Source organism: Corapipo altera, unplaced genomic scaffold (genome assembly GCF_003945725.1).
Source record: "Corapipo altera isolate COAL_440 unplaced genomic scaffold, ASM394572v1 64, whole genome shotgun sequence".
NCBI lineage: Eukaryota > Metazoa > Chordata > Aves > Passeriformes > Pipridae > Corapipo > Corapipo altera.
Genome location: NW_020884893.1, coordinates 552,242 through 564,528, shown reverse-complemented (window position 1 = coordinate 564,528; position 12,287 = coordinate 552,242). Strand labels below are relative to the sequence as shown.

The 12,287-nt window shown below is 45.8% G+C and overlaps 1 protein-coding gene across 1 annotated transcript; it reads right to left on the bottom strand.

Moving 5' to 3' along the window:
• Positions 1 to 3,728: 3,728 nt before the first annotated feature.
• On the bottom strand, positions 3,729 to 12,268 carry LOC113948636 (ER degradation-enhancing alpha-mannosidase-like protein 2). The gene is made up of 11 exons (XM_027646379.1): positions 12,128 to 12,268; positions 11,948 to 12,058; positions 11,817 to 11,856; positions 11,206 to 11,311; positions 9,792 to 9,917; positions 8,945 to 9,156; positions 7,774 to 7,915; positions 7,406 to 7,530; positions 6,588 to 6,732; positions 5,308 to 5,429; positions 3,729 to 4,371 (listed from the first exon to the last, which is right to left on the bottom strand). The coding sequence occupies exons 1-11, from the start codon at positions 12,244 to 12,246 to the stop codon at positions 3,886 to 3,888; spliced, it is 1,734 nt and encodes a 577-aa protein (XP_027502180.1). The 5' UTR covers positions 12,247 to 12,268; the 3' UTR covers positions 3,729 to 3,885.
• Positions 12,269 to 12,287: the final 19 nt, after the last annotated feature.

The following is a 12,287-nucleotide window of genomic DNA, read 5'->3' as shown; positions in this document are numbered from 1 at the left end:
AACTTCCCACTAAAATACCTTTTTTCCCCCTAGGATAACTTTATTCCCACTAAAATACCTTTTTTCCCCCTAAGATAACTTTATTCCAACTAAAATACCTTCCCCCCCCAAGATAACTTTATTCCTGCTAAAATATCTTTATTCGTGCTAAAATACCTTTGTTCCTGCTAAAATACCTTTATTCCCTCGAAAATGCATTTATTCCCACTAAAATGCCTTTATTCCCACTAAAACGCCTTTACTTCCACTAAGATACCTTTTTTCCCTTAAGATAACTTCATTCCCACTAAAATACCTTTTTTCCCCACTAAGATAACTTTATTCCCACTAAAATACCTTTATTGCCACTGAAATATCTTTATCCACACTAAGATACCTTTGTTCCCCCTAAAATATCTTTATTCCCACTAAAATGCCTTTATTTGCACTAAGATACCTTTATTGACACTAAAATATTTTTATTCCCACTAAAATGCCTTTATTCCCACGAAGATAACTGTATTCCCAGAAAGAGACCTTTATTCCCACTAAAATGTCTTTATTTGCACTGAGATAACTTTATTCCCACTAAACTATCTTTATTCTCACTAAAATGCCTTTTTTTCCCACTAAAATGCCTTTTCCCCAATAAAATATCTTTATTCCTACTAAAATGCCTTTATTCCCACTAAAATACCCTAATTCCCACTAAAATACCTTTATTTCCACCCCACAAGTCAAAGGAGAGGGAGCACCTTGGGAAGATGGACTCTTGGGAGCTAGTTCTGGACTAACTCCCAGGCAGCAGCTCCAAGGGAGTCAAGGAGCTGTGTCAGGGCAGGGTCAGGTTGGATCTCAGGGAAAGGTTCTTCCCCCAGAGGGTGGTTGGCACTGCCCAGGCTCCCCAGGGCAGTGGGCACAGCCCCAAGGCTGCCAGAGCTCCAGGAGGGTTTGGACAATGCTCTGAGGGACAGGATGGGATTTTTAGGGTGTCTTTGCAGGGTCAGGAGCTGGACTTTGTGGATTCTCCCTCACTTGCCACTTGTCCCCTTTCCTAGTGCTCCCCCTGCACCCTCTCCCTCGCTTTTTGGTATGTTTTGAGGGGTTTTTTTGCCATTGGACAGCAATTCATGTGCAACTCTGACTCTTTTTCCTCCTCCTTCTCCTTTGAAACAGTCTTTCACAAGCTGTTTGTCTGACCTTCCATCAATCCACTGCCTCTCCAAATCCAAACAACTACTTCTGAAACACCTCAGAAAATCTGGCCTTCAGTTTTGGGCTTTGCAGGCTGCTTGGAGTGGAGAAAAAACTCAACACAATTACAGTGATATCATCAACAGCAAATGCTAAATTTGGGTTCTGCACTATCACCACTCAACCAAAATCCAGTTCCCTTCCAGCCTTTTGACAGGTGCCACAAGTTTACTCCGTAGGCGGAACCTTTGGAGTGCTGACCTGCCTCATTTGGAAGCCACCCAAAATTGCCACACACATCCTATTTTGGATTCCTGACAATTCCGTTCACAGGACCAAGCACTCACCACACTGCTCAACTGGAGCTCTCCTTCCAGCTGGAAAATGCCAAAACAGACCTGCCATCTCTTCCCTCTCCCTCCCCTGGGAGGAGGCAGCAGGAGACCACAAGTTTTAGCTTTATTTTATGTTCCCAGCTTGGGATAGTGATTTTGAGCCCATGAAGTTCTCACTGACAGCATGGTGTACATAAAGGGAATTGAATCTGTTCTCCAGTGGGACAGCAGCCATTTCATCCCATCATTCCTTAGATTCCCAGACATCTGCCCTTCCTCACACTGCCTGTGAAACTTGTACACGTGCCCCTGGGACTCCAGCATGCTCTGCCCTCCAGCAGCAAGGCCAAGCCAGTTTTCCATTTATAAAAGGCTTACTAAGGATCCTAAGAGCTCCTATCAGTTCTTCCAGTTAAAAGAAAGTGTTGGTGAGATGGAACAAACCAAAATTAAGGCTGTCCTGTGTTATTCTGACTCACCCATCCCATAGCACTAATCAAGATCCATCCTCACAAGTCGCTGTGGGCAGATGAGTTCTCTCAGCTCCAACTGTGCTGAGGAAAAATGTTCTCTCTCTTAAGGCTCCTGCCCCTTAGTTCTGCTACTGGAGTCTCAAGGGTGAGGGTACCAAAATGCCCTGGTTAGCAGAGATTTACTGAGCTGGAGATCTGCAGCCTGGCCTCTTAAGTCCTTCCTTTTCTTCTGCTTCATGGATGGGGCAACTCCGAGAGAAAATGAGGACCCAGCACTTAGCAAAGCCATAGGAGAAGGCCTGTGTTTTGTTTTCAACAGATTAGACAATGAATAGTGTGTGAGATGTGAACAGCTGGAAAAAAGATAACCCAGGGTTACAACACAGAGCCACTAACAAGAGCTCCATCTTTGCCCAACAATGCCTCAGTTTTAGGGTGCTCCTCTCTCAGTATCTCCCCTGCAATCGCTGTATCCATGCAGAATTCCTGAACAGCAGCTGTCCCACCTGCTATGGGAAAGAAGGACAGAAGCAGAACCTTTACAGGTTAACAATCCTACCAAAATGCCTGTCCAACATTTTAAGTGTCTCTCACAATGAGTTTACTCACAACTGCAACAGGATTTCCACCTGAAGGGTAAAACGCAGATTTTATGTAATTTTACAGTACTAGTACTCATCAAAACAAAAAGTGGTTTCTCAAAGCAACCCAGCATGGGCACAGACTGGGCATTGGCCCAGCTGTATTTAAGTATCTCGCTGGCCACAGGGATTTATTTATCCTGTATCTCTAACCCACTCCAGTGACTCTAGACTCTGTGCTTCCTCCAGACTCCTCACATTCCAGCAGGTTTGAAGAAAGTCTATCACTTTTCTGCCCCCCTCTTTTTGTTTTTCCTTCAGAAAAAAAATCTTTTGGTAACACTCCTGATTTCTCCCTTTCTGACCATTGCATGCACCTGCTGCAAAGACACTAATAACACACTGAAAGGTTTGGATTTGCCAAGTCAGCTGAACACCAAGAACAGCCTCGTGTACAGCTCAGCTGGGCCCCACTGACTGGGGGCTGACGTGCAGTGAGGTGAAGCCCAAAGGGAAGTTGAAACGAGGAAGGAAATGAGGAAACTTCATCAGAAAACCATGTTAGGTTCTGTAAAAAGAAAGCAAGCTCCACTGCAGTGTCAATCAAACCTTTGCTAGTCCATCCTCCACCTCAGTTTCCTGTCCAGACATTACCTGGACACTCACTCACCTTTTTTTTCAGGCAGGTGGTACTGACCAAACTGATCCTAAAAAGAGCACTTTTCCCAGTTCCAAGTGCTCTGCTTCCCCCATGCCACCCTTTAGGCTCAACAGACCTGCCAGAGCTTCAAATCTGAGCCTCCACCTCAAAATCAACAGGATTTCTAGACTGGCCAGTGATCTTTCAGGTGAATCAGATGTTTACAAAGAGACTGAAGATGGAGCACACAGGGAGTTGCAGGCTCAGAAGGGAAGCTACAGCCAGTAATCCCTGCTTTCCCCTTGAGACAGGGAGCCACTCAGGCTCATTTTTAGAGACCAAAGTAAGCTGGGGACTCTGTGTAAGCCTGTAAAACTTCAAACTAATCTCCCAAAATGCACTAAACAAGGCACCTTTAACCTGCAGACCTTTCTTTCCATTTCTGAAAACCTCTTTGCTATTCAGGCAACAAACTGCTCTGAGATCAGCCCCTGGGCAGCATTAACAGGTGGTATCTGAGCCCTGGTTTATGAAGGAGCAGTAGCAGAATTTAATGGGAAGCTGTTTCACTTCATAATACAATTCACATTGTGAGGTACAACACTTTCCATTATGAAACTATAAAAATATATTCCCAGAGTCTGAAAGAAGTTCAATAATTTACACTGAAGATGCAAAAGGGCTCAGGTGTTATCTAGGAAGACCTGTCCCAGTACTGCAAGCTTGGAGTTAAAAGATTGACTGGGGCAACTCAGGAGGGAATGTGAGCTCTTCTTAGATCTTCTCTTCTCTCCAGCTTTCTCTGCATCTTCAGGGTCTTTTGCACTCTCCCCTTCACCAGGCTCAGAGGGTCTTTTTAAAGTGAATTTCTTGGTTTTCTTCAGTGAGTAGAATTCCCGCATCAAGTCTTCTACCTCCCACTGCTCTTCCTTGTGCCTCCTGCAGCAGTGCAGGGCAGCAGGATCGATGGGATGAGCCTCTGTGTTGAAGATGTAGCCTCCAGCATTCAAGACACACTCCCCATATGGTGTAACCACCACGTCGAAGTCTGACCCATCATTGTGGATGAAGTTGTCTGGGTCAAACAGCAGGTACAAGTATTTGATTGTTTCAGCCAAAAAGAAGGATTCCATGCGATTATCCAGCCTGTGATCCCTCAAGTCTTTGATCTACAAGGGAAGAAATAGAGTGGGTTACAGTTATATCAAATTCAGTTACGTTATGAACTCAGGGGGGAAGTAAAACCAGTTTTCAATTCATTTCAGTTAAAAGCCCAGTATGACATCAATTTCTTATCACAGAATACTTTGGGTTGTAAGGGACATTAAAGACCATCTCATTCCACCCCCTGCCATGGGCAGGGACACCTTCCACCAGCCCAGGTTGCTCCAAGCCCCGTCCAACCTGGCCTTGGACACTTCCAGGGATGGGGCAGCCACAGCTTCTCTGGGCAACCTGTGCCAGGGCCTCCCCACCCTCACAGGGAAGAATTTCTTCCTAACATCTAAACTTGCCCTCTCTCAACTCAGTTTGGGCAAGGAGAAGAGCTTCCCATCTCTTCCTCTACTAAAGAAAAAAAAAATCATAAGGCTTTTACCTACTTTCCAAATCACAAGACCTAATTCCCAATATATGTTAAGATTGTAAAAGTATGTGGTGGTAGTTGACAGTATGTTTGAAATCCTCATTAAATCATGTTAGAGAAATCACTCCCTGTGTGTTTGATCAGATTTTCAAGGCATAGTGGGAAAGCAGAATCCCACATGAACGTGGCAGGCAGGTTCCTACCCCTGAACCTTCCTGCTCAGGTGCTACACCTGGTTTGGATGCAGGAGAAGCTCCTGATGCTTTCCAGTGTTTTGGGCTCTGGTGCAACAGCCCACGACAGAATTTGGCCCACTGTTCACACTGTGAGGGAAGTTACTACCAGAAACACGCCCAGATCAGCTTCCCAGAGAAATATAAGGGGCTTTTTTGAAAAAGAAGTCATGTTTCCACCAAAGTGACCACTTAACTCAATGGGAAAACACAATTAATGAGAACACCTTCTAAAAGCTGATTTTCAGCAGCCATTTAGCTGATTTAGCAGATGATTTAGCACTCACAGTTGCAAACCCACAGTCCACCTTGCTGATTTTCTCTATTGACTCCACTGCATCTCTTCCCAGTTCCAGGAGCGTGGGATCTCTTGTAGCACGGTACAGATACATGGCACTCTCAATCAGCTCTGCAAAGACACCCCAGATGTTTGCAAGCACCAAAGATTATCAAACCACACACACAGGGATGATGGCATACTCCTTAGCTAATTTAAAAATCCTTTAGGATGATCAGATAAATAACCTGGTTACTGAATTTCCTCTGGCTCCAAGCACAGATTTGCTTTTCCTGAGGATGTGCTACCAAGAAATTCCCTCTAACCAGCCCTGGATCAGCTCAGGTAAGAGTGACTAATCCTCCCTCCCACATTCAGTGAGTGGGAGGGGGAGCAAGAGAGAAGAAGATTAAAACTCAGTTGTCAAAGGAAGAAAAAAAATTGCTTCTAGAAAGAATTACAAATAAGAAATTCAATGCCCAAAATACAATTTTAAACAATACTGTAAGTCTCTTGAAACAGGGGTATCCAAAACATCATGAAAACAAGCACCATGCAAACACTCTAAATAGGCAACATATGCACCATGCTGTGTTTGCTTACTAAGATCTTTCTGGATGCTATAATTCATTTGAAAGTTAATGCTGATGAGTATTTTTGGTGGATTTGTCCGGTATGGATGTCACCTGAACACTCAGACCAAAAGGAAATTATTTATTCTCATGTACAAAGTTTTATGTACCTAATAATCAGATTTGATTTTCTTTTTTTTTTTTTTTGGTCAGAGTTGTAAAAAATCAGAAATTAAGATCATTTCATTGCAGTATCACAGACAACACAGAATCTCTCTTAGATCTTGAGCTTTACTAGTGCAACCAGAATGAGTTTATTTCAGGAACTCAGCACAAGTACAGTGGTCTATTCAAACTCACTTTCACTTCCTAAATTTAAAGGACACAAACAGTCCCTTTAACATGACTGAAACATCCCATGTCAGACAATCTAACACTTAAATATGTCAACTCCTACACTGTGAACCCAATTCATTACCAGGCCTCCTTTTTATGGTAACATTGTCTTCCTTCCTTTAAAGGCAGCCCTGTCTTTGTGAATGGTGGGAAACAAAACGTGCAGTTTTGACCCTGCAAACTCCTGGTGAAATCCATGCAGGAACTGAGTCAGAGCAAAACTGGGGGAGGAATTTGTGGAAGGCAGGTATTGCTAACATTCCATCTCACCACCACAGCAAAAGCAGGAGTCCATGGCCCTTTTAATTCCATTTCTGCTTACCAGGCCTGAGAGGATATCCCTCTCTCTTGTCCACTGTGTAGCCCTGGGGAATGTTGTAGAACTCAGGCAGCCCCCCAAACTGCTTCCAGACAGTGTAATAGTTGAGGAAGGTCCTCATGGCATTATCCACATCCCCAATTAGGCTCTGGGAGAGAACAATTAACAAAGCAACATGTGAGTGGAGAACAAACAGCAAAGGAATTGATGCAGTAACACTCCTATAGGCAAAGCAGTGACAGAAATGGATATTTCAGCAGGTCTGAATGGTGGAAATAATACTTGGATATGATGCCTTAGGAATAGGTAAGACTGGAGAGTTACATGCTGCTTTTCTGCTGGATCACATTCCCACACCTGAAATACGAAGTCTCTTTGACTTTTTTTAAGGAAGATTGTGTTTCTTCAGTCAAATGTTTAATCAATCACAGCACTGAGTGGGGAAACAAAGTCTCAGTCCAAACACAAGGACTGACCAGAAAGCAAAGCACTCAGTGGGAAAGCATTCACACAAACAAAGCACTTCTGAGGTGATGGAAAAGAGGTGGGAATTTCTTTTTCCTTAAATTTACATCTGGATTATGAGACCACTGTCAGTGGAGTGTGCTACAACAAAACTGCCCTCCAATGATGCTGAATGGGAGACTTTTTTGTAAACTGTAGATAAAAATCAACATCTGCTCTTCCACAGGCACAGATTTCACCAGAGGTCCAACCAGACTTTTACATCTGCACAGATGAGGGTTATATTTCTAACTTTTATATTAAAGATTGACCCATGACAGACAAACAAAATCACCATGTGTTCTGACAGCTCTTACCTGTAAGCCTGGCCAATAGGCCTCCAGGGACTGAAACACAGGCATGGACACTGTTCCTTTGTACATCTGAACCCACAGGTACCAGTCATCAAACTTGGTGTAATTTTTGATAGCTTTGTTATATTCTATAAAGAAACACAGATGGGTAGGTAAGCCAACAAAAAAACAATCTTTTTTTTTAAGAATGAGAATCACTTTGGTGATTCTGTAATCACAGACTGCTCAGAAGTATCACAGCAAAGGCTTCAGGAACATTGTTGATTGTACCCTGTGAGATCCTTCATCCTCTCCTTCCACAGTGCCTGCTGGTTTTTACAGGTGCAGCCAAGCACTGCTGGGCCCCTGCACACAGAAAACCAAACACTCACCCAGAAACATGGACATCAGCTCCTTGTCCTGCAGGAGAATGGCTCCTTTCACCAGGTACTCAAAGTAGGAGTCCACTCCTGCCCCAATGCCAGCATCCTGGGCCACCCACTTGGCAGTGATCACATCAATGTGGTTCCCCACCTGCAAGAGGTGAAGGAGGAAGTTGAAGCGAAAATAAAGCATTTCTACTAATTTAGAAATAACAAATCCCCACAACACCCCCACACAAGAAACCCTTGACCTTTTTCCAGACCACTGGTTCCCAGTCCAACTAGCATTTTCTTCATTCAACATGGGTGTGTCTGGTCCCAATTCTGATCTTACAAAAGAGTAAAGAAGGATGAAGAGGTGCAAATACAGAGATGGAGGCCAAGAATATCAAAGGCACAAGAGCTGCCATGCTACTGTTTAAACAGACCCTTCAGACCTGGGACTCTTCAGCCTGTGAACAAACACAGCTGATGAATAAAATACACAGTCATGCCTTGCTTAACAAACATGAAAAAAAAAAGCTATTCAGCTTCTTTCTTGAATGAGGATTAGGGGTATAAACCAAAAAGAAACAAATCCCAAAGCAAACAAAAGGACAAACAAAACTCTTCATCCAGGCTATGAATAAAACTGTCTCCATAAACACAGGGTATGAATAAATCTGTTTCACCTCACATCTGCAGCATCAAGTTTTCCACACAGGCTAAAAAAGCAGCAATAGAACAGACCAGAAGACAGTGAACACCGAGGTAACACTTCCAGCTCTGGATATTCCTAAAACACCAAAGCTAAATAGGCTGGGAATATCTTGGTGCACTTGCCATGCTCTTATTCTCTTCCCTAGACCATTGTCCCACCAGGCATCAGACAGACCTTTTATTTAATCTGCTACAGCTGCTGTCACAAAAGCTGCACTGCCCAGCAGGAGGGATTTGTCTCCCAGCCACATCTGTTAGGGCAGAGAACAATGGGATAATGTTGGGCTGCACTAGCAAAGCAGAGATGTGGATGCTGCAGGTGTTCAGGAACAACGTCAAACATGAGACTTCAGCCCAGTTATGGGCACTGTGGTTATTTATCCAACTCTTATCTCCTCTCTGTTTATGCTTTTTCACACTCAGCATTGCATCCACAAAACCACACAGAAAGCAGCACATTCCAAGCCCATTCCTCACTCACCAGCCCGATATCTGAGCGGTTTTTCCACAGGGCCTTCAAAGCCTTCCTGGCCACATCCTCAAACACTGGGTCACCAGTGAGGTGGCTTAAAGTGGCAAATTCCACTATAAATGTACCAATTCCAGCAGTACAGGTAACTGGAGTCTCCCCAGGGTTGACTCCATGCAGGAGGTTCACTGTGCCATAGGGCATCCCAGTTGGGGTCTGGAAAGCTGAAATACAGGATTTTTGGGTCACATGAGTTTCAATGTCATGTTTAACAGACTCTCAAGCCAACATGTGCTTCACAGCCCACTGCACACAGGCAAGGAGTGGGACTGGAGCGACTGCAGTGACTTTAAAGAACACAATGAGCAGCAGTGTGACCCTGGGAGGGGCAGTCCCAAGGTACACACAGTCCTGGGAAGGTACTGTGGATCTCTTCCACCTTGCCAGAGCAGCATCCCTACTTTTTTTCCAGCCAAGTGCCAACACTGAGGTTGTGATCCCTCCATGGCAGCCCTGGGTGGACAGTGCCATGGCATCAGGGAACACATCCCAGCTGCAGCCCACAGAGAGGAGATAAGGCTGCATCTCCTTGTCTTTACAAGCTGCTGTTTCACAGCCTTTATTTATTATTTATATCAAGTACATTTCCCCTCAGCAAGCCACAAACTGATGTGTTAAGCCCACACAACACTTGATATGCACATATACAACCACATTTTCCCTGCAAACTAAACTTGCCTTGAGCTCAGGGAACACAGGGCTGGTTTATGAGCTGACACATCAAGTTGTACATGTTCACCAAAGCCAGCAGCCACCTTCTGACCCACAGCACAGTGACACAAAGCAGACAAGGGCTCACCTGGCAGCAGTTTACGAGCTGCTTCCTCTGCCATCCTCAGGAGAGGCCCCGAGCATGGCCAGCCCGCCTCGACCTCCACACCAGCCTTCCTGGAGAGCAGGTGGGCAGAGAGGAGCCCCCCCACCACTGCAAGGGCACAGGAGAACCCATTGAACAGTGTGGAAGGAATGAAATCCAACACCAGTTATATTCCTCTTTATCAGAGGCACGGTTTTACAGGGAAGAGAAGTGAGGTGGCTCATCCTTCCCGGCCTCGTTCAAACGCCACGGAAGAGTGATTTGATTGTTCCTGCAAGTTTGTGTGTGCAGTGACAGCACAAGGGGTGATTGATGGCTTCAAAGTGACAGAGGGCAGGGTTAGATGGGATATTGGGAAGGAATTCTTTCTTCCCTGTGAGGGCAGTGAGGCCCTGGCACAGGTTGCCCAGAGAGCTGTGGCTGCCCCATCCCTGGAAGTGTCCAAGGCCAGGTTGGAACAACCTGGGCTAGTGGAAAGTGTCCCTGCCCTTGGAAACAAGATGGTCTTTAGGGTCCCTTCTAACCCAAAACACTCTCAGATTCTATGATATATTTCTTTAGAAGCATCAGATCCTAGTTGCCCTGCTACAGCTGCACTGCCCTGAGGACTATCAGGGTATATATGACATTATACAACAGTGTAATGAACATGAACCTCTATGAGAGGAATTCCGAATCATTTCTTCCAGAAAGTTGAATACTATGTTTGTGTAAAGTTCTTAAACTCCTTGGAGAAAACTGCCCAGGCCAGAGACACAACTTCCTGTGTGACTGACAGAGGCAGCTATATTTAGCTATTAGTTTTATATAGCTAATATAGCTATATTAGTTAATATTAGTTATTTCACAGGTTTGTCTATGGTAACAATAACAACCACAAACACAGAGAAATTACACTGCTGTAAAGTTGGCTCAGCAATATCTGACAGGAGAGACAACAAAAGCATAACTAACAGTTTTGTACCCTGACTGTTTTTAGTTGGATGGCACTGAAGCAGTCAGGAGTTCAGTCAGGTACAAGACTCCAAAGGCCTTTGTGATTTTCAAGGAGAAAAGGCTAAAACTAGAAATTAATAATCTCTATTCCAAAAGAGTGTGTGAAGGAAGACAGGGTATAATCTGTCCTGTTTCAGTGGAATAGATGTTTATTCCAAGGCTCAAAACCTCACACCAGAATACTGAAACTGCCACGTCTACTTCTGTTTCTGTCAGGGCAGGAAGCTGGGAGGAATGTGCAAAAACAAAAAGGAAGTGAATGTCTTTGGGATTTTTCTGCCTGTTTTACTCTGCACCAAAAATTCCCTGTGACCACCCCCTCACATGACCCTCGTGTGCAGCTCAGAGGCTCGAACAGGAAGGAATCCCACCACAAACCCCCCAGGAAAACCCACCTCACCTCGAATGTTGGTTTCAAAGACAGATGCATTGACATCAATGTCGAAGTCCAGCCCTTCCTGCAGCACATTGACAACTCTCTGGAACTCAGAAACATTCCCCAAGATCTGCAGGGGAGCAGGAGAACAGGGAACAAAGCTTAGAGCTCATGGGAAAACAAGTGGCAGTTCAGTGCCTGGGGCTGATTCTAGTTCTGTTTTGCTATTTTGTGAAATCATTAATTACAGATAGTACTAAAAAGGGGTTTCATTGTGTTTAAAATGCTTTCTTGACACATTTTAGACCTTTATTCCAGAGTTAGGAGGTGTGAGGGACGGGGAGCTCTGGCCACCTGCTCCCCAGGGGTGATGCCAAGTGAAATGCAAAGCTCCAGGGTCAATGAATAGCTGACTTTCTGTCACTGCCACGTAAAAACCAGGTGTGCAGGCAGCTCTCAATGGCCTTGAGGGCACAGTGTGGGTGCTGCAGGTGTTCAGGAACAACGCCAAACACGAGACTCCAGCACAGTTACGAGCACTGTGGTTATTTCTCTAACCCTACCTCTTCTCTGCTTATTCTTTTTTACACTTAGTGCTGCATCCACAAAACCATACAGGGCCGGCTCGTACTCACTAGCAGCGTGTCCAGGGCGTCGATGAGCGTGAGGGAGAAGCTGTGGAGGAGGAGAGAAGCCAGGTGAGACCCGGCGGGGGGGGTGGGGGAAGGACGCTCATCCCCATCCCCATCGCGGGGACACCTCTCACCTGCCCCAGGTGTCCTGCCCGTCGCAGGTCAGCGGCCGCAGCTCGTCGTAGGGGAAGGCGCTCTCCAGGTAGTGCTCGTAGGCGTGGTAGAACATGGCCCGCACCCTCTCCCTGCAGCACAGGCACATCGCGCTCAGCCCCGGCCCGGCCCGGACCCCGCCCCGCCCGCCCCGCACTCACCGGTACGAAGCGACGTCCAGCCCGCGGGCGGCCGCGCCGGGGCCCGCCGGGAGCCGCAGCGCCCAGAGGCACAGCAGGGAGCCGAGGCAGCGCAGCACGGCCGCGCCGGGCCCCCGCATCGCCGGGGGAGCCCCTCCTCTGGATCTCCTCTGGATCCTCC